Genomic DNA, 22,041 nt, shown 5'->3' on the forward strand with positions numbered 1-22,041 from the left:
CCAGCTCGTGCTGCAGGGTGGCGTTGTCTCAGAGCTGCAGGAAAAGCCTCGCAGACTTGGAGGGAGTCCGATAACCCCTCTCAGCCACTTCTCGGGGCTCCCAGGGTCCACAAGCCATAGCTGCCCCCCATCCCTCCCCAGAGCACGCAAGAGTCGCCAGGCTCCGGAGGCTTTGCCGTCTTTTCCTGGGACTCCAAGCGGCAGAGCACTGACAGATGCAGAGCGCACATCAGAACAGTCCCATCTCTGCTGAGCACCTACATCACAGAGGCTAAGAGCATAGGCCCTAGAATCACAGGGACCTTGGTCTCAGTCCCAGCACACACGTCCTCCTGTGTGACCCTGAGCCCAGTTCCCTCACCCAGAACATGGGAATAACGATCTCTTGCTCCAGCTGTTGGGAAAGCTAAATGCCAGGCTGCATGTAAGCCACCCTCACACGTGGCCCTTCTTTGAACGCTTGTACAAAGGTGATCCGGGAAGTTGGGGGCAGGGTAGGCTGCTCTAATTGCTGTGAAGGATTCAGCACTCCTCAAGGAAGGGGTTCCTTCCTGTCTGATGGGAAATGTAAATGAGCTGTCCATGGTGGTAATGACAACATCTGGCAGAGACCCCTCTTGGCCAGACTGTCAGGGAAATACACCAGATAACCGCGGTGTTGTCTGCAGGCTCCTTCAGTATCCTGAGGTGCCCTGAGGTCAAGTTCCCCTGGGTGGAAGGGCCGCTTGCTTCTGTGGTTGCCATAACTTTACATATTATTTGCATATGCTTGTGGGGCGCCTGCCTTTTTTTCTGGCATTTTCAACTCAAAATATTGCTACATCTCCAGGCAGGCCAAATATTGATTTCCTTCTTCTCCAGTTACTTCTCTAACCACTCTTATTGACCTGGCCCTTTCACCCAGTGAATAGGGAATGGAAGGGCGGAGTAAGAAGGTGGATGGGGAAGTGGGGAGAGACAGGGTGGACCTTATAGCACATTTGTCGCAGTGAAGGCAAGCTGTCATGGGTGATGAGAATGGGCTGTTCGCAGGAGGATGAAGGGCAGGCAGAGAATTTTCCCCCTCGGGTCCATCCTGGTTTATTCCATCTCTGCGTCCTTTATCTGACCTGTGGTGCCCTAAGTCCACTGGCCACCGAGGTTCAGTGGCACCCAGTGGGGTGGGGAGGCACGGGCCTGGGGCAGAAGAGAGGGAGGGCGCCGTAACAGCCCTGCAGGGCTTTGAGGAACCTTTCGAGAGGAAGTGGCTTCGGAACCGCTCTGGCCGTACCAGGGGCAGGAAAGGCGCGGGGAGGCGGGGAGGCGGGGGAGGTGTCGAGATGGCGCTCTGCGCGCGGGGCGAGGGAGGGAGCCGAGGACATGAAACCACAGAGGCCCAGTGAGCCTGGGAGCGAGGCAGGTCGGATCCGTGTTCGCAGCCGCTGGCGCCGCGTCGGGAAGGGAACAGGTTACCCTGCCGCCCGAGCCACGCCGGCCCCAGGGTGAGACGCGGCAGCGGCTGGCGCCCGCTCCGCCAGGCCGCGTAACTGACTGGCCCGGGCGGGTTTGGAGCTCCCGCGGGGAACCTGGGGAGGGCCCCCGCCTCCCTGCGCGCGCCCTGAGGGGCCCAGCCCATGCCCTCGCTGTCCTCGCCGGCTCCCGGCTAGATGACGGTCGACCGCAGCATGAGCAGTGGGTACTGCAGCCTGGAGGAGGACCTGGAGGACTGCTTCTTCACTGCGAAGACCACCTTCTTCAGGAGTGTGCAGAGCAAGCGTCCTTCGAAGGTACGCTCCCAAATCGAGTGCAGGAGACTTTCAGGGACGCGTTGGGGAGAATAACCTGGTGGTCTCGGAGGGAAGCGTTGCTCCTGGCAAACAGGCAACTCCTGTTGTTGTTACCAGAGTGGCTGGGCAGTTGCCCTGGGGACCCTCTGGCACTTGGCTGCACAGACCAGAGGTTGGGTCTGGAGCCCTTCTCGGACCACCAGCACCCAAGATTCTCTGTTTAGTGCTCTGTTCAGCATTTCCTGTCCCTAGACCTTTTCAAAATGGCTCTCTAGGATTTTCAGCCGCACTGGACTCATGATTTGGCCACATGCTCACCAGTACCTGGGAGAGTGATGGGGCAACTGTTTGTTTGCTTGTTTGTTTATTTATTTCCCCCCAAATTTGAGCTTTGAAGCTCTAGATGGAAAGCGGATTTCACGCATTCCCTCCGCAGGATGGACACTCAGAGGCTAAGACTTCCGTATTGTCAATGCCCAGACACCGTCTTAAAACCCAGCCCAGCAGCTTTGCAGAAGTCCCAGTGTTTTTAGAAGCAAACTAAAATTACTGTCCTGCTACCACTTTAGCTTCCTGGGTTGGTCAGAAGTAACCTAAAGGGTTTTGCATGTGTTTCCTAATGGGCTTCCTAAAGTAGTCAGCCCTCGACACCCGGCACACCTGAGTCCCGTGGCTGGGGGCCCGGGCCCCACCCTCCCAGTTGCTGCAGAGTCAGCAAACCACCACAGACCTGGTGGGAGTGGTGCAAGAGCTCTGCTTCTTTATTTTGTTATTTATACGAGAGGGCCCTGAGCCAGGCCCTTGGAGAAGTTACCTAAAAGGATCCGTTTGTAGACCAAAGTGCGTGGCTGTATTTCACAGACGCGTGCAGGCTCGTCATTACTTTGGCAGCCCTCTACGTGTAGCGTTAACCCTAAACTTCCCCAGGCCTGACTCTGAGGCCTCCTTTATGAATGGTCTATCTTGCCTGTCGGCCTGGCATTTGCTGGGCCCTGACATCAAACAAGCGGACCTTTCAATTGTCTGAGGACGCCCAGGAGCCAAAGAAGTTTTTCACTGTAGCATTTAAAGGAGTTTACTAAAACTGGTTGCTTGACCTGTGTGCCTATTTTCCGGGCTCTCCCCTCATGAGGCTGGAGAGCAGGGCTTGTTCTGGAGGGCTGAGGGCAAGGCGGGGAGGCTGAAGGGAGGGCTTACGCAGAGCAGCATGGCTGCAGAGGGGAGGTGTGCCGTTCTCTTTCGTTTTGCCTGATATGTGGATTTCCCCTGCCCTGCACCCCCCAGACATGGGAACTCCAGCTTTCTGGGCCCTTCAGACCAGGGGTTCTCCACCTTAGCTGTGCCCTGGAGCTACTTGGGGAGCTTTAGAAAGTGGGGGTATTGGGTCTCACTGCTGGGAGTCTGGTTGAACTGGCCTGGGATGCAGCCTGGGCATCAGGATCTTGAAAAGCTCCCCAGGTAATTCTGACGTGCAGCTGAGCTTGAGAACCACTGCTCTAGAGCAGGGGTGTCCAGCCTGTGGCCCACAGACACCATGTGGCCTAAGATGGCTATGGATGCAGCCCAACACAAAATCACAAACTTACTTAAAACACTATGAGATTTTTGTGTGTGTGGTTACATGTCACAGTGTATTTAATGTGTGGCCCAAAACAGGTCTCCTTCTTCCAGTGTGGCCCAGAGACACCAAAAGGTTGGACACCCCTGCAGAGAGCTTTGGTGCTGCCTGCAGAGGAAATGGTTCCTGTTTTTAAAACAAAGTTTAGCTGCCGCACTTACTACCCGCCAGGCTGTAGGCCCTCGGTCCCAGAAGGTGGGCTTTTTGCATGACTGGTGGAGGAAGGCACACCACAAAGCTGGGGTTTCCTTCACTTGGCCAGTGAAACAGCTAGCTGTCTCTGGTGTTTCTTGGGAGAAGCAGAACGATTTGACGAGAGGATATGCTGGGGTGGGGGATGACCCCTTCCTTGGCCCCAAACAGCCTTCTCTGTTCACCCCCTGCCCCCCACCTCTCCTTCCTCGCCTTCCTGCTGAAAACGCACCTGGGTTTGGTGCCCACATCCACTCCTCCTTCACTTTGGTTCTTGATCCAATGCATTCCAGTAGGCCTCTGAATATCTCCCTACCTCACGTTGCCCAAGCCTGTAAGCCCTCAAAGGGGGCCTTGCCCCTTCTAAGAAACTCATTTGGTTGAACCTCAGACAGGGCTTAATGCTTCCCAAAAGGAAGGATGGGGGCATGGCCCCTCTTACCCCTGGTCTCTGCCTGACTCGAGTATGAGGAGATTCCTGACCAGGGATTCAGAACTGCCCACAGGGACGGCTCGGCTGGCACCAGGCGAGCGGGGAGGGAGGGAGGGAGGGTGGACTCTGCTGGGTGGACCAGCCCTGGGGTGGCCCCGCTGGCTGAGGGAGCAGCAGGGGTGCGTGTGGCTGACTGAGGAGGTGGGTGAGCTCACCCAGATGTTCTAGTCTTTCATCTTTCTGAGTGTTTCCCTCTTAATAACATTTTCAGCCCTCCTCTCCCTTTGAGCACTTCTGGAAAGGGTTTCCAAAGAGAGCAGCCAGATTCTGGCCCCATTCTGACCCCCTAGCTATGCTTTTGGCCTACCTAAAGAGAGATCACATCTGAGCTCCTAAGGGGATTTCTTTTCCTGTCTCCAAGGAAGGGCATTTATATGTGTCCCTGTCGCTGAGAGACGCAGCCCCCATCTGGGAGAAGCTGAGCCAGCTTCTATAAATAGCCTTGTCAGGGTGACCTGAGTCTGCCCTGGGCCTGGGCCTGGCTGGAGCAGAGCTGTGGGGAAGCCCCCACCTGGGGGGCGTCACTGTCGGGCCTCCAGGGAGTTCCCGGGGCCTTTCTCCCATCCCAGTGGTGGGAGGTGGGAAGGTGGAGAGACAGCAAGTGAACACGTGGGAACAGGCCTGGGCCTGGGCCCCAGCTTGTTCTCATCTTTCAGAAAATGGCAGCTTCCTGGGGCCCTCTGCCTCATCTCAAAGGGGCAGGGAGGTTTTGAGTCACACCAGGCGCAAGTTCAGGAGGCTGAGGCTGTGCTCTCTGGGTACTTCCCCCTCTCTGGGCACAATTAGTTTGTGTTTCCCAGGGTTGTGAGTGTCCAAGTGGGGCTCCTGGCAGCTTGTGGGGGAACCCACCTGTGTGCTCAGTGGCACAGTGTGCGAGCAGCCATGGCCACTCTGGTCTAAGGTGCTGGAGTGTCAGGGGGGTCATCCAAGGGCACACAGCAAGTTTATGGTGGACTCGGGGTGACAGCTGCCAGCCCAGAGATTTTTCTGTCTCAGTCCGCAAAAGGCAGGATTTGGCACTTGTCCGAATGGCAACTGCGAGGCCAGCTGCCCCTTTGTTCCTGTGTGGGATCCGACCCTGCAAGTGGGGTCGACTTCTGCCCCAGTCAGGCCCTGAATGCCTGCAGGTGTGGCTACTGGGTTTTGACTTTGGAGCTGGGATGCGGGCGCTCCGCCGGTTCAGCAGGCGCCAGGTCGCAGGCCTCAGTGCTGTGCAGAGCATCTGGTGAGCGCTGAGGTCTCGCCAAGCCTGCTTCCTGCAGAACGTCAGAGCTGAAAGGGACCTGGTCTAGGACCTCACCTCACAAATGGAGAAACTGGGGCCCAGAGTAAGGAGGACTCATCAGGCCATGTACGTATCTGGTGGGGTGGAACCAAGACTGGTACACCTCTTGGACGCCTTGTCCAGTGCTCTTCTCGGTCCTCTGTACTCAGTGAGTGACTGGGACAGACTGCAGTGCTTGTCCTCTCAAAATCTTGTAAAAATGCAAAGACCCAAATAACCTAAAGCTGGGAAATCGGTCAAAGGGCCCCTCCCACCCCTCCATTCCACAGGCCCCTCCCACCCCTCCACTCCTGGGGCACACTGGCCCTACGCTAGCAGGGGGCCCCTGTCATCAGCTCCAGAGTCTTACTACTTGAATCATTTAAAAGTCCTTCTTGCTGCCTATCCTAAAATACCACTTGCCAGAGATCCTCCCTGTGTGTGTTTTCTTCGTAGATACGGAGGATAGAAGGCTGACCTTATCGCTGGTTAAATATCACACTTAAGCACATGTAGAACACACCCCCACCCTCCGTCTCCCCCACCCTGAGACGTTCTCTGCTCTGTGCTGACACTGCTGAAGAATTCAAGGGAGGCGCAAAGAGGAAGGGGTCTCAGAGGGCAGAGTACCGAGCCACTCTGGTTCTCTTCCTTCCCCCACTTGTCCCATCTTCTCTTGCCCGGCCAGCCGGCCCCTCCCTGGACAGGGCCTCTGTGGCAATCGGGGACGTCGGCCAAGCTTGCCCGCCCTGGTGCAGCCAGGGAAAGCCCCACCTCGGTGCCAGCAGCAACACGCCAAGCCTCAGGCATAGCACCTGGCCCTGACCTTTTTGGCATGAGAGAAAAGAACAGAACCCTAAAAATAAGTTCCAAATTGAGCAATAAAATAAAATAAAAATCTTCAGAACCTTTGGACCAGTTAACTATGTTTTTATGTGTTGTCATCTCAGAAGCCTCCACAGCCCAAGACTGACCTCAGAGGACTTTTCGAGGTCCCTGATGTCTCCCCTTCAGGCCGTGGTCCTGCCCCACTCCTGTCTCCTCTGGTCCTCGCCACTGCTGCTTTTCTCTGCAGGGATGGTCAGCCCCGTGAGATCAGACAGAACCCGCACCCCCTCCAGGTCCCAGTGCTGGTTACAGCAGCAGGCGCTGACTAAATGCTTGCGTCCTGTGTAATCTGAATGGACTGATATCAGACAACCCCTGTTTTTCAGTTGTTGAACATAATCAAGTTTATTTCCCCTTTAAGTGAAGTTACATTGGCAGGTGGGGACCCACAATAACACATGGGAAATTCTGCACCTCGGCCCGGAAATGGTGTGTTTTTTTTGCACCCACATGCCATTGGCCAGATGTCAGTCACATGGCTGCAGCTAACCACAGTGGAGGTTGGGAAATGAAGTACAGCTGTGAGCCCAGGTGGGACAGGAACCGGTTGTGGTGAGCCTGTAGCTGTCTCTGGCACACATCCCCCTGCCTCCTCCTGTGCCAGCCACCCTTGGGAGCGCTGCTCATACTTTCTTGATGAAGGGTCATAGCCTCTGCCTCTTTGGCCTTGTCCTGTCCTTCGTCTGTCACTGAGGATGTGCCGTTCCTGGAAAGGGGTCCTGTCTCCCCTGGGTACCCTGGGAACACCTCGAGGACCATGCTTTTCCTTGCTCGGCATGTCCCTGGTTCCTCTGTGGCACCTGGAGCCTTCGGTGCTGCCACCGCGTTGGACCGGCCTTGGACCACTTTCTGAAAGTGGAGATGCAGGAGCCCCACACCAGACTCACTGCCTCCTGAATGTTTGGAGATAGGACCCTCAAATCTACCTTTTAAAACCCGCCCCACAGGTGGTTCTCACATATACAGAGTCTAGGGACCACCTGTGCAGGAAACATTTGGTGACAGGCTGATCGCTTCTGTTGGAACAGAAGACAAGCATTCACCACAGATTCCAGAGAGGTCCCTGGGCTGGAAACCGAAGCCCAGAGGTGAAAGGATTTGGTTCTGGCCACACAGCCAAACAGAGACAGAACTGAGGACTTGGGGCTCCCCAGTCCCTGCTCGGAGCCGTCCGTGTCACCCCCACCATAACACGCTGACCTCACAGTCGTGACTGGCGCGCGCTGTGGCAGGAGCAGTACAGAGCTACAGGCCACGTCCTGGCCTCCCATCCCAGCTCCCGCCAACAACTGAGGGGCTGTGGCCAAGTCACTGCTAACTTCCAGGCCCAGGTGCTCCCTCTTGTCCTCTCAGCAAGGACACAGGTGACACGAGCCTATCCTTTTCTTCCTTAACTGACAGTCCCTCATCACTTTGCACCGGAGCAGGCCCTTCTTCCCAGTTTCTCATGGGACTGAAGAGGTTTTAGGCGCTGACCCCCAAGTTCTGTAAAGGGTAAGGACCTCCCTAGGGTGAGGCCAGGAGGAGGCCCTGAGTGGCTACCGTGAGTCTTGTCTTCAGGACCACCTGGACTTACTCGGGACAGCCTCACTGCCATGTTCAGATTCCTCCCCTCCCAGCCGCCTGTCTTTCTTCACTTATCCTGACTCTGCTGGCTTTTCCTTACAAAGCAATTCCTGGGACAGCTTTGGGCACACATACAACAGCCACCTGCCTAAGTAGTTCAGGGAGGAAGGAAGGAGGATTATTCACTGAGATCAAGCCCTAAATTCCAGCTCTTAGTTCACACCGTCAGGTGGGACTCTGGATCCAACCGCCGGCCCAGGAGCCTGTGTGGGCTCCCATCTTTCCTCGGCTCTCGACTTGCCAGGTGACCCACACCTGTGCGCTTTCTGGCCTTGGGATCGTCCTGTGTGGAGGACCCAGACTTGTCATCATCACCCAGGGCCTCGGTGTCCTCTTTGAGATGGCTCAGTCTGCCTGTAAAAGAGCATGGGGACCCAGGCCTGGCCTGACAGATTCCATGGGGACCAGAGGACCAGATAAGTTTGCTCAGATCAGGAACATGCAAGCTCAGGACCAGGAGGAAGAGGGGAGCATTAGTGGCAGAAAACTTCAAGATCGAATCACTGAGACTGTGGCTTCTGTCCGTGGTGCTGTCCTGGCCCCGTCTCTACTCTCTTCTTACCCCTCCCTAGTGCACCTGACCCCGGCCCATCTCTCTTCCTGGCTCCAGAACATTTTCAGTAGCCTATCGGAGGTCTCACATGCCCCTCAGATACCTACAATTAATGTCTTGAACCAGCTCATAGTCTGGCCCATGGCTGATTTCTCACCCTGCCTCAGCGCCCCACCCCCCTCCTAGTGGCCTGTCTCCGAGACCTCAGGCCCCCACCTTCTCCCTTCCAGTCTGCTGCTCTGGGCTCCGCCTCCACAGTGTTGCCGATGTCAGGCTCCTCCCCTCCTCCTCTCCTCCCCTCTGTCTCCGCCCTGCTCTGTGGGTGCATGTCGCTTCTCACCAAATGCTCCAGAAGGTCACACAGCCAATTTCCATCTGCTTCCCACTCCTGTGTGCCCTGCCTGCTGCTGCCAGCGGCATGTCATCCTGGTATCCCAAAGCCTGTAGAGCCTCTTCTGTGCTTCCAGAGTGAAGCCCTCACATGGTTCCTGATCTTCATATGACATCCAAAACCCTGCAACACCAGCCGCAGTCAGAACACTGTGTTTCTCACTTTCTCATGGCATTGAGCACCAGGGCCGGGTGACACAGAGGTGGGTAACACGTGGTCTCCACACTTAAAGACTGTATGGTGCCCACCGCACTGTGCCACACACCCTAGTCCCTCCCCACTTTCATCCCTGAAGTGTGGGGATCCGGTCCCCTAGGCAGAGGGACATCAGGAGGAAGATACTGCATTTACCCCGCGGCCATGTGGCTCTCCTCAGGACAGGGTAGCAGCTCCCTGACAGGGAAAATGGAGGGGCTGGGGACAGGCTGGCAGCAACCAATGGCAACACAGCTGCAGCAGCCATAGGGAGGGGTACAGGAGATTCAGCGAACCTCTGAAAAGCCTGGAGCTGGAGGAGGCCAGTAGGGGTCATCACAGCCATTCCCATCTCCAAGCAAGCCTACAGTCACCCACTGCAGGCAGGGGAGCGAAGCCGTGCTTATGGCCACCATCCTCCCTTGACTCACTCACCAGTCCTTCCTGGCCCAGGGTGCCGGGCGGCATGATTTCAGCTGGCTGCATTCCTGCATCATGTGGGGCTACTGTCCTTGGCAAAAACAAAACAAAACAAAACAGGGAGGGTGGCAGCAGAGCATTTATGCCAGGCAGACCACACTGGCAGGATTTCTGTTGCTATCAAGCCAAAAGGCTGGCACATTCGCTGAACCTATGTGAACCATGTGCAGGGGGCTCGCCAGGGGCGAGGTCCAGCTTCAGAATACACACTCTTCCCACTACCCACACGGCATCCTGAGCGAGATCAAGTTTTGAAAGGCTCCAAATGAGCTCGAGTCACCCAGTTCAAACCCTGGTGGCCTATTGTAGGAAGCTGTTTTTCTCATTCAGCCAATTCCCTGATGCTGAAATCCAGGCCATTTTTTTTCTGTTTTTGTTTTGAGAAATCTGGGTCACCATACTCTATTGTGGTCACTTCACCAACCTCCAGTTCGTGAGCGCCTCAGAATCCTGCTTAGCTGCAGGCTCTCCGCCCACGTGGAGAGTGGCGTTGGGCTGTCCCCTACGCTGTGCTGTGGCTGACAAATGGGATCTGGGTCCGCAGGGCACTAGCCTTGCGATGAGAGCGTGAGGCAGGGCCCCTCTGTCGGCCCAACACGTGGGGAGGCAGCAGGCGTGTTTAATGCACAGTTGCACACGGCCGGGCTGGCGGGGGCTTGTGAGGAGAATGTGGGTGCTAGTGACATGGGGTGTGTAGAGAGCATTTCTGCTTGTGACTCGAGTGCTCCCTTCTTTGCTCCCCAAATATCACACATCTTTCTCTCCTCTCCCTCATTTTGGTGGGCTGTGATTTTCTGGGTGAGGGACCCTATCTGGTTCATCGCTGTGTCCCAGGCACGTGGTAGGTGCTTAATGCACGTTTGAGAAGGAGGAGTGGGCTTGGGGCTTCTTTCTCAGCAACAACAGCCCTCAGAGGCAGCCACCCCAGGGGACACTCGGGCGCGTGCTTTAGGGCAAGGTAGGGGTGAAAGCTGATCTCAGGACTGTTTTAAAGGAAAGCTTGTTAAGATTCTGGCTGCAGAATCAATAGTTTTTTCCAGTAGCTATGAAAATAAAAATCTCACTGAGTGAGCAGAAAATGCAAGGACGACTTTCCAAACATAGAGCAGCCCCCTCCATCCCGTCTGTGATTGCTCAGCTGTTTGCCCTGGAGGATGAGGCCCGGCAGGGCTGGCTCCCTGAGCAAGCAGACCCTGGCACCTGCTGGCAGGAGTTGGCTTAGGCCTTCCTCAGCTGAGGCCCCCCAGGGGCTGGAACAGAGGGGCCCAGGTGAGGAGGTGGGAGAAGCTACTGTGACAGGTTTCTTTCAGACGTGGGCAGTGGCAGGTCAAGGGGGAGGAGCCAACACACTCCTCATCTGTCTTGCTTTGCCAATGTGATTCTGAGCAAGTGAAGATCCTGGCTTGATGATCCTAGCAGATGGAGTGTTCTCAGCAGGCCCAGGTGGAGTGGGCAGGGGTGTGCCCCTCAGGGGCCCCAGGACATTAGTGAGCCCCATACTGACCTGGGAACCCGAGCCTTCACTCCGCGTGACCCCAGGAGGCATGCATGCTGGTTGAGGCCTCACCTTCTCCTTCCGTAAAATGGGAAGGCTCGCCCCTGCACTGGGGAGTGAGTGCTAAGGGAGGCCCAGTGTTTGGGTGGGAGGGCCTGTGCAGAACCTCCCAGGCCTGGGATAATAAAAGATGTTTCGGGAACTGCAGATAGGTGTTGAATTCGACACAGGGGGGTGGGGTTCATTATTGGGGTGTGGAGGTGTAAGGCTATGTCCTCAGAACAGAGAACAGGCGGGAACGAGGGGTCTGCTGGGAAAGAGTTAAAACGTGCGGCAATAATCATTGATCATCAGGCCTTGACATGGGTCAGGCTCCAAGCTAAGTGCTCTGCGTGCATAGACTCATTGAATCCTCACGATAGCTGTGCACGGTTTCCAGTTAACCATGAGGAAACCGAGGCATGGGGGGGGGGGTCAAGGAAAGTGTCCAGGGTCACACGGCAGTGAGGGCAGATCTAGGATTTAGGCCCCAGGAGTCTCATGCCAGAGCTCCTGGCCCTCACCTGCCCTGCTTCTCTGACAGCACTGTCCAGAATTGCCCAAGAAGTCAAAGCCCCAGCAGAGAAGTGCAAGGTTGTCCCCAGGTGCCGTCCTGCGTCAGCAGCACTCCTCCCGGAGTCGAGGAGGGCGGCACGCTTTGCCAGACTGTTCAGGGAAGGGAGGAAATCAAACGTCTCTGCCTGTGAGCCTTCAGGACACAGTGAGAGGACACACACATGAGAACTCAGAATTACTAACGACCAACTAAGTCACGTTTTAGTGTCACAAATGAATCCCCAGGCACCAGCGTGGGGTGGGGTTATGGGGCAAGCAGCGCAGTGACAAGAGGACGTGTGTGGGCTGGTGCAGAGGCTCCAGCCTCTAGCACCTCCCCACCCCTCAAAGCTGCAGGCACAGGTGCGGCTTCCCGGGAGAGGGAGACAAGGACTGCACTCCCTCTGGCGGGGCAGCGCAGGCTGGTGTTCTGGCAGCCGGCGCCAGTTCCGAGCCGCCTCTCCCCTCCCAGCAAGTGTGGGCACTGCAGGCATGCTGGGAGCTGGGCGCTGGCTGCACGGGCAGCTCTCCACCTCCGAATTATCTGAATCACTTATGGTGCTGATCACCCTATCCTTCTGGGAGCTCCAACCCGAGCTGGATCCAGCAGGTGGTGGGACAGGGTGCACCTGGGCTGGACAGTCACAGCACCTATGACCTGTCCAGCCCAAGAAAGGCCTACACTTAGAACCCGTGAGCTGGACTTTTAAAGCTACCCCTCTCTCTCATGGCCTAGTGATTCTGCCGGGTTTGACTCTGTGGCTCTCAGAGCACATGGGATTCTACATGAAGCTGAGGAGCCTGTACTCAAGGCATTCTCATGCAGGAAGCCCCCCTTGTGAGGGTGAGGAAGCAATTTGGAGGGCTGGGACGGACAGCTCTGAAGGTGAGCTAAGCCCCAGCTCCCAGCTCAGTGACTTCAAGAGCACACCACGACTCTGGCCAACAAAGAGGACACAAGGTCCGGTGTTCCCCCCAAATCTTCCTTTCGCTCTTGCATCCATTTCTCTAGGGGTGGTTGAGGTTGGGAAGCCTGACATGGCTCCTTGGCCACGGGGTGGAGACAGAGTGGCGGGAGAGCGTCGGAAGCAGCTGGAAAGTCCCCACAGCTCAAGTCACCTAAGGACTCAGGTTGCTTCAGAGTGTAGGTGACAGGACCCTTTCCTCTCCAGGCCCCCCCCCCCAGATCTCTGAGCTCAGGCTTCTTGTCTCCCAGCCATGCTCTGGAGAGTCACCTGGGAAGCACCTCCCCACAGCAGCCCCTCTACGCTGGGCTTCTGTCGTATCATCCCAGCGTCCATCCTCAGTGCACCTGGCGGGAGGGCGGCCCGTGCCTGGGAAAGAGCCTGCCCCTGGAGGGCTGGGCGCAGAGGTCTTGCTTAGAAGGGGGGTTGGCCCCTCACTTGCTTAGAGTGTAGAGAGTAGGGGAGCTCCCAACTTCACGGGAGCTGAATGAAAGCCACTGGTTACATGGCCTGCGGGTCCCCCTGACCTTGGGATCTTCTTTTTTTATGGTAACAAATGTACGTAACAAAATTCTATCATTTCAGTCATTTTTAAGTGTACAGCTCATGGCATTGAGCACGTTCACACTGTTGTGCAACCACCACCACCCTCTGTCTCAGGACGTTTCCGTCTCCCCGCTGAGCCTCTGCACGCATTAAACAGTACCCCCACACTCCCCAGAGCCCCCAGCAACCACCTCTCTCCTTTCTGTCTCCATGAATCTGATTCTGTAGGGACCTCAGAGAAGTGGAATCAAAGTGTTTGTCTTTTTATGTCTTGCTTATCTCTCGTGGCGCAGTGTCTTCAAAGTCCGTGCATATCGTAGCATCTCAGAATGTCTTGCCTTTCACAGATGAACAGTGTTCCAGTGTATGTATGTGCCGCGTTTCGTCCATTCATTCACTGTGCGGCAGTGGGCTCTTCCCCCTGTGGCTGTTGTGAAGGATGCTGCTGGGACCGTGAGTGTGTGTATAGTGGTTTGAGCGCTGGCTCTCATTTCTTTTGGGTAGATACCCGGAAGGAGAAATGCTGAATACAGTGATTCTTGTTTAATATTTTGAGGAATCACCATGCCGTTTTCCATAGCAGCTGTTCCATTTTCCATTTCCATCGCAGTGCATAAGGGTTCCAATTTCTCTATCTCCTCACCAACATTTATTTTCTGTGTTTTCGATAGTAGCCATCCTAGTAGGTGTGGTTTTGGTTTGCATTTTCGCAATGACTAGTGATGCTGAACACCTTTTCACGTGTTTATTGGCCATGCGGGTGTCTTTGGAGACATGTCTATTTGAGTCCCTTGTCTATTTTCTAATTGGGCTGTTTTGTGGTTGTTAAGTTGTAGGCGTTCTTTATACACTCTAGATATCGGTTCCTTATTGGACATATGATTTGCAGTGGAATCCTCTTTACTGGTTCTGAAAGAGCTCAGTCCAGCCTCAAGAGGGCCTCCCTGTCTGGGCTGGAACACGGAGACCCATTCACCATAGCCACCATCTTCCCTCAGCGCTCTGGTTCTGGGTGCTCGGGGAACACAGAGAGGGAAGAGGTGCAGCCCCTGGCTTTGGGGTGCTCGCGGGCTAATAGAGGAGAGGGCTTGGACACAACAAACACTGCTGCATGGAGAATAAAATCAGTGCTGAAATAACTGAGGCATAAGCTATTGTTGGAGGTCCACTAATGGTAGACAGAGGCGGGGGACTGAGGAACCCATCCCCAGAGGGCAGGGCAGCTCCAGGTGTGGGGCATTCTCTCAGGTAAGGAGGATGTCTCAGGCTGAGTGGTCAGACTTCGGGGCCAGGGGACTGAAAGGAGATGCACCCGGGGGAGGGGACAGGGGCTGAGATGGAAAGCCAGTGAGGAAAACCAACCTGAAGGAAGACCTCAGGCCCGAGAAGCTCTGGCGGGCATGAGAAAATGCCCCCAAATCCCTGTGGCCACCACGGTACAGTGGATGTTGTCACTGTATTTGGCCTGGATTGCACGTTGGACCAGTGATCTGAAAGGGAGCTTTGTGAAGGCTCTCAGAAACATCAGGACAAGAGTCTCCTCTGGTTTCTAGTTACTGTCTCTGAGGCAGGCGGATGCTGTGGATGAGGATCCGCTGGGACCCTTATACAACTGAAGCCTTTTCATTTCTTTATGTGGGGACAGGTGTGCCCACATGCATGTGTGTGCGCACATGTCCCAGTGTGTACTGTGTGTGCGTGTATATATGTCTTACTACTTCTTTCTCTTCCATTCACTGAGCAAATGTTTGATGAGCCCCTCCTGTGTCCCAGGCACTGAGCTGGGTGCTACGTCAGGGAAGAAGGGAGACTGTCGGGGAGCTTCCGCTCTGGGATCGGCCTGCAGGGAGGTGTGCGGATCTGCAGAGGCAGCCAGGCTAGCTCTGTCCAGGCCGCAGCCAGGCAAGGGGGGAGTATCAGGGAAACGTGGGTGCAGCTTTACAGAAGACAGAAGAGCAAGCAGTGCCTGGGGCCCACAGCAGGGAGGACAAGAGAGGGAGGGAGTCCCATCAAATGTGCTGGTTTGCCCAGGACTGCACTGACGTTAGCACTGCAAGTCTGCATCCTGAGAACACTCGTAGTCAGCCCCGGGCGAGCTGGGACAGTTGGTCACCCTACTCGGGACCCAAGAGCTGAAGGCACTGCCAGCTTATGCATGAGTGGTGGTTGGCAGGCAGTGCCCGTGGCCCGCAGGACTCTAAGGGCCCACACAAAAGGCTCTAATTTCTTTTAAATCGGGAGGAAAAAGTGAACTTTTAGGTTGAAGAAAGTATTTCAATATATGACTTTAATATATTTATCTTTATACCAATGCTATCACAAAAGATAATTTACAATAATTTCTTTAAAGATTTTATTTATTTATTTTTAGAGAGGGGAAGGGTGGGAGAAAGAGGAAGAGAAACATCAATGTGTGGTTGCCTTTCACATGCCCCCGATTCAGGACCTGGCCTGCAACTCAGGCATGCGCCCTGATTGGGAATCAAACTGGTGACCTTTTGGTTCACAGCCCTCACTCAATCCACTGAGCTACCCCAGCCAGGGCTAATTTACAATAACTTTTTATGGAGGAAGGGGCCCATGGCCCTGAAGACCAAAGTGCTTAGGACGCACGAGAGCCATAACATGGCCCTGGCTGAAACACCTGTCAGGCATCAAGGGTAAAGCAAGAGGCCTCCCACACTGGGTCCATCCCCACCAACAAACTCCTTGGTGCTGCTGGACAAAAGACCACTGATGGGGAGGGTGCACTAGCTCTGAGTGTTTACTCTCTACTGACATTATGCTAAGTACTTCCAATGTGCAGTCTCATTTCATTTCTACAAATGTGTAAGGAAGGCCTTGTTATGTGCATTTCACAAAGAAATCTTAGTCTCAGTGAGATCAACTTGCCCAAGTTCACAGAAGATCAAGAGCAAGGCTGGCAAAGGCCAATCTGTAGCTGATGTGCAGGGCAGCATGGTCTAGTGGAGAAAAGCAGGCACTCCGCATGAGAACATGCATCCCTCCTGCTGTTTTGGGGGGATGAAATGAGATTGTGGCTGTGAAACTTTGAGAGCAGAGCCTGGCTGTTGGCGACCTTTATTATTATAACAAGACACTGCAGGGCTGGGACTTAAGTCACTGTCGCTCCAAAGCCACATTGCTCACCCAGCCTCCTGCATGGAGCTACTGTCCCCTGGTTCTGACTCACCCTACCACCTTCTCTGGCTTGTACACTGAGATGGTCACCTAAAAGAGTGAGGGACACTATGCCCAGGCACACTGGCATCCTGGCAAGTTCGCTGACATCACAGCCATACTCACGGAGCTGACCTGGGCTGCCTAGGGCACCGCTGGGGCTCAGTGCCAAACTGCCGTGCTTGTTTGGTGTTTCACCCTGCGTGTAGCTGTCTTCCATTCTCAGAGAACCTGGGCTCCCCAGGACAGGGACCACCCCCTGGGTTTCCTGTCCCAAGGTGCCTTTCACAGTCCTCAACCCACAAGGCAATTCAATCAGTTACTGTTGACTGACTGTCTACATTGACCATCTGCTCTACATTCCGTCTTCGGGGGTTTCAGTCTCTTTCCATTTCCTCAAATGCCACCCCCTGTATCTTCCCTGCCTCTCTCCTGCGTTCCCCCCACCCCAAAGCAGCTCAGATTCCACGTGGTTCTGCTTGGACAGATGGCTCCATGCTGAAGCCCCTCTCTTCCTTCCTCTATTGGGAATAACCTATCGGAGAACGTGGTTCAGGAGTTTCTAACCCTTTTATGTATGGGACATTTTACATATGGGACGTACAGGGACCTGTGGGAACCACTGCTTCACTGCCAGGGGCTGCTGGGAAAGCCATCCAGAGCATTGGCCCTTCGGGACTTGGGAGGGGACCCCAAGGTGAGGCTATAGGGGGCTTCGTCTTTCCCATCTGGTTGGACCCATCACAGAGAGACCCATGAGTCTTGAATGGGGTCTGGACATTCCGGATGCAGCCTGGATCAGTGGCTGCCTGCCCTTTCTTCCCTCAAAGTTCCCTGTTTAGGACAGGCCTGCCGGAGACGCCAGGTGTTTGGGTCAGCTCCGCTGTTGGGCTGCCAGGCAGAGTGGAAGGTGTCTGCAGATGGTCATTCTCATTTCTCATGCTGTAGACGCCGAGGCTCTCCTCCCCGCCACAGGCCTGGAGATGTTGCCACTCGAGGGGCATGAACATTGCTGCTGACAGAGTTGCTGAGAGCCAAGAAAGAGGAAATGTAGCAAAGGTTCATGGTGAATGGCTTCTGGGGGACTTCTTGTTTTGTTTTCTTGAGTCGTATGTGTTAAGAAGGCGCAGACCTACTTGAGCTCGGCCCAGATGGGCTCTTGCTGAGGAGCAGAGAGAGTAAGTTATGAGTCACGAAACAAGCAGAGTCGCAGAGGCTGGAACTGTCCTTAGAGCTGTTTGAGACCAGTTATCACCCTGCAGTTCGGACAAGGCCAGCTACCCCCCTAGAGGCCCCGAGCCCCACACCCAATTCTCTGAAATGGAAGAGGAAGCAGTGATGAAAGAAACCACCCTATCTTATACATGAAATCTTAGAGCTGCCAGGAGGCCATAGAGCTCCTCCGGTCTTACTTCATGATTTCACAGATGAGGAAACAGGCCCCGAGAGAGGAAGTGGCTCTCCGGGGATCACAGGTCGTTCGGTGGTCTGGCATTTGTTCTCACCAGGAAACTGCAAGGAGCTGAGCCAAAGGGCTGGCCTCCAGCCAAAGCCCACAGCGCCATGCCACCCACACCGTCTTAGCATCATCCTCTTGGGGTGTAGGTTGGTGGGAGGTGCTCCTGCGCTTGACTGGCGCTCATGGCCGGGTTCTGGGCTGGGAGTCACCCAGGCTGCTCCTCCTTCTCCCTGCCACCCAGTCCACAGGTATTTATCTGACTCCTCCTTGGAGGGGAACCCAGTGCTCAGCCAGGTCCCGCAGGGGACATGAAAGAAACGTAGTCATCAGACATCGTGTCTTTCTCCCTCCAGGGAGCATCCAATTGGGAAGATGGCATTAACACATGTGGAACAATAATTAAACAATAAAAGGCAGCATATAATTAGATGCTCCCTGCAGTCATGCGGGCTATAAAAGCACATCCATAGGTCCTGGCAGTAGTGAGTGGCTTTAACATTTGCAAGCAGCTGCAGAGGCCCATGGCATGTGGTAATTTGCAGCTTTGCTACGACAGTATTCTGAGGCTTAGGGCATGGGGCTGGTGTTTGGGAGTGAGTCCCTGAGCCAGTGAGTGAGCCTAGATGCCCAACCTGCACCCCTTCCTCAGCTAGCTTGTTGCCTCTTCACTGGATAAGGGAGGAGAGTTGGCAAAACTCCAATGAAATGATAAAGTCTTCGTCTGCTTGAGAAAAGTGTCCATTAGGTGAGAGTGATATTACAATAGGCCCATCAACTGGAGGTATGAGGAAATACGCAGGAAACCGGACTCTCAGTGGAAGTATGATTCAGGAGAAACGCAGAGACCAGAACGAACCTGTACATACCTGTCTGTATTTGGGAGTTAAAATGTCAGGGATCTAATGTATTAGGAGGACAGAGAATGAGGAGACTGCTACGCAATCTCACCAGGAAATGAAACGGAGAAATGGAACCCGTGGAGATGGGGGCTGTGCCGCCGAGGCAGGAGAAACTGCGTCAACCACCGTGGGGAGCAGAGCGGCACACGGCTGCCCAGGGCCCAGATTCCATACGTAGAGTTTTACCCGAACACAGCCACATGCACCTATGGCTGCTTCGAGCCACAGGGGCAGAGCTGAGTGGCTGCAACAGAGACTGTGTGGCCTGCAGCGACGTCACACAGCCCGTTCTCATCATAGTAACAGTGGTTGGACTTCTCCCGGACAGGCCTCCGTATATATGATCTGGCCCCACGCAGCAAGTGTGTGCCAACCACGAGTGCGGAGTGAACACACTCTGTGGCACAGGGGCCAGTCCAGAGTAAGTGCTCACAGGGGTAGGACTCCACACACCTGGAACCACAGTGACTGGACATGCCTTTGGATGGGTTTGGTCTTTTCCCAAACACCTCCGTGCCTACGGTCTCATCGTGTGTTACCTTGGCATCAGTGCTATGCGGCAATAAAGGGTTTTTGCCCCAAATTTACAGATGAAGAAACTGAGACTCAAAGAAGTTCTCTGACTCTCTTAGGATCACTTGGTTAGTAACAGGGGTCAGCACGCAAACATCCTGCAGGTGTTACCTGCGCCTCTCCTCTGCGCCGGGCTGGACCTGGGCTCCGGGACGCCAGGTGGATGAGACAGGCACAGGTGCTCGCAGAATTCAGTACAAATTGAAATCCCAAGCTCCCTGTGTATATTGTCCCTGTAGCCAATGGGGGGCCGTTGAAGTTTCTTGAGGAGGTATTTATTATTTGTTTAACACTTAGTGCCACAGGCATAGAAAAGAAATAGAAGTAGGGTGTAAGTTGTTAACAAGCTGTGGTCTAGTTGGGAAGGAAAACCAAGATGGATGGTGTACTTTGAAGTTGATGTAAATAGATGCACATTTAAGTGCCAGGCAGTATGGTGTCAGCTTTAGATGTAGGTTAGTTTTAACCTCGCTGGGGCTCAGTTTCTGCATCTGTGAAATGGGCATGATGATGGTACATTCATCATAAACTGGTGGTGAGTAGAACAGCGCCTGGCACATAGTAGCCAGAAATAACAATAAGGATGATCATTGCCATTATCCAGGACTGGGGTGATCAGAGAACCCTCGGCAGATGAAGGGACCAGAGATGAGCGGACAGGAGTGATATTTCAAAAGCAGGGAAAAAAAGGGCTGACAAGTTCAAATAGAGGGAGAGAAACATTTTTGGCAAAAATGAGGTTTGTGTGATTTCAGTCCAGGGAAAATGGGCATGCCTGTGCCGGAGGGCTCCAGCACCAGACGGACACCGTCCCCTCGGCCAGCTCCCCACCCGGGTTCCCACGGCCGGGGCTTCCGTGGGCTGCCACGCACAAGCCCGGGGAGACTCAAAGCCACAGGGTCCCCTCAGTGCCTCTTCTCAGGTCACCGGGTCACTCTCCAGTGACAGAAATTAAGACGTTGTACATGTCATTGATTAGAATGCATAATTAGCCAGTGTTTGTTGGCATTCTTCTAAAAAGAAAGTAAAATTCAACTTATGGGACATCTGCTTGGAGACAGGCCCCAGACTGCCAGGGGATGGTGCTTTTTATTTTCTGTTAAGGGTATTTTAATAGAAAAATTTGAGAAGCGCTCTCTCAGGGGGCCCCTCTAACTTGTAGTACCAGCCTCTTCAGGTATCTGTACTCCAGTAACCTCAGGGGCTGAGGGAGGCCACAGCCCTTTCCATGGCTGAGGACATTTTCCCCCAGCACCGTGGACATGCCAGGGGCATCGGGAACAGCTAAGCCATCTGCTCCCCAGCGCCTGGGCTCGGTCAGAGCAGATGAATTCTCTGCCGGGGGCACCGAGATGTGTGAACCCCCAAAGAGAGACACCTCACAGGCCAAAGCCTGTGTTTGTTAAATCGTAACAGAGTGAGTCTTGGGCCACCCCAGGGATCGAAACTCTGTCTGCCTGGGCCCTGCCTCTGTGCCCATGGACAGAAACAGATCTCTCATTTTGAGGGCTCAAGAATCGGGCAGGTGAGTAGAAATGGGGGTCGTGGTCCCAGGATAGCTGCAGGTTACTGTGCTGTGGCTTTTGTCCACAGAGCAGACGCCTTCCTTTAGGTCAGCCCTCGGGGCACGGGGCAGCCCTGGGCCTCTGTGTGGCACAGGGGCCTCGAGCTCGGGGGCTGCCTGCCTGCGAGGGGTCTACACCTGTTCTCAAACACCACTGCGTGTCAGAACCACCTGGAGATTTTTTAAAAGCGCTGTGCCCAGGGTGTGCCCCAGACCCATGACATGTCCGGCATGGAGCTCAGGCACTGTGTTTCTGAAGACCCCCCCGGGAGACTGCGTATGCAGCCACGTTTAAGAATCACTGGGCTAGACTCGGTACCATGCCTTGCGTGGGAAAGGATCAGTGGGCCCTGTGGCTGTGGCTGGCTTGCTGACTGGCCGGGCTGTTGGGGAGGTGATTCATTCAGTCCACGGGTCAGACCTTGTCTGCCAGATCTGGTGTGGGTGGCACCAGCCCAGTCCTGGTGCTGACATCCCGGGCTGTGAGGTTTCATGTGTTGGCCGCACGGGGCTCCTGGCACTCCCAGGCGAGGTGGTGAGGGTGGGACAGCTGTCTTATGCGTCAGTCGGTCCCGGAGGCGGTGCCTGTGGCCACTCGTGTCACTCCCCCAGTTTGTGGTGGGAACGGGTAGAAGAGGCGGGTGCTCTGCTGAAGGAAAGGGGAACAGGAAGAGGAAGAAGCTGTGGGTTAGGGCAGTCCTGACTCTCGCTGTGTTCAGAACCAGGCCTAGAGCCACCGGCCTTTGAAAGCCAGGATACAGATGCCTGTCCTTGCAGAGAAGTAGCTGTAGTTCATTCGGAAACTGAGAGGAGAGCTTCCAGAGCTTCTAGAATTTTCTTTCCGTCAGTTAACTTTTTAGAACTTTGTTTATTTAGTTTTAGAGAAGGGAAGGGAGGAGGAAAGAGAGGGTGAGGAGCATCTATAGTTGCCTCTTGTACGTGCCCTGATCGGGACCAAACCTGCAACCCAGGCATGTGGCCCAACTAGGAATCGAACTGGCAAACTTTCACTTTATGAGACAACACCCAACCCACTGAGTCACACCGGTCAGGGCTCCATCATTTAACTCTTTTATGTAGATGAGTATGAGAAAGCTATTCGCTCTTGAGGAGGAGCAGCCTGTGTGCTTCAGAAACAGACAGAATCAAGTGCATAGCAGTAGGGGGACATCAGTCCTTCCGAGGGGAAGCTCCCAGAGGGCAGGCCGGGGCGGCCAGGCCCCACAGCGCTGCGCCCAGGGAAGGCACGAGCAGGTCCATTTTGAAGGTCCCTGGATTAAACAATCACCAGCAAATGAAG

The 22,041-nt window shown here is 54.7% G+C and overlaps 1 protein-coding gene across 2 annotated transcripts in view; it reads left to right on the forward strand.

The window, feature by feature from the left end:
- Positions 1 to 22,041, forward strand: part of RASSF5 (Ras association domain family member 5) — a 44,185-nt gene that overhangs the window by 13,747 nt on the left and 8,397 nt on the right. The window contains exon 1 of one of the 2 annotated variants that reach the window (XM_036015813.1): positions 978 to 1,766. The exons of the other annotated variant lie outside the window; for it this stretch is intronic. Coding sequence (XP_035871706.1) covers positions 1,647 to 1,766 — 120 coding nt within the window. The 5' untranslated portion in view covers positions 978 to 1,646. Of the gene's footprint in view, positions 1 to 977; positions 1,767 to 22,041 lie in introns of those variants that run through there. 2 annotated transcript variants of the gene reach the window in all.

The sequence above is a fragment of the Phyllostomus discolor genome, chromosome 14 (genome assembly GCF_004126475.2).
Source record: "Phyllostomus discolor isolate MPI-MPIP mPhyDis1 chromosome 14, mPhyDis1.pri.v3, whole genome shotgun sequence".
Lineage (NCBI taxonomy): Eukaryota > Metazoa > Chordata > Mammalia > Chiroptera > Phyllostomidae > Phyllostomus > Phyllostomus discolor.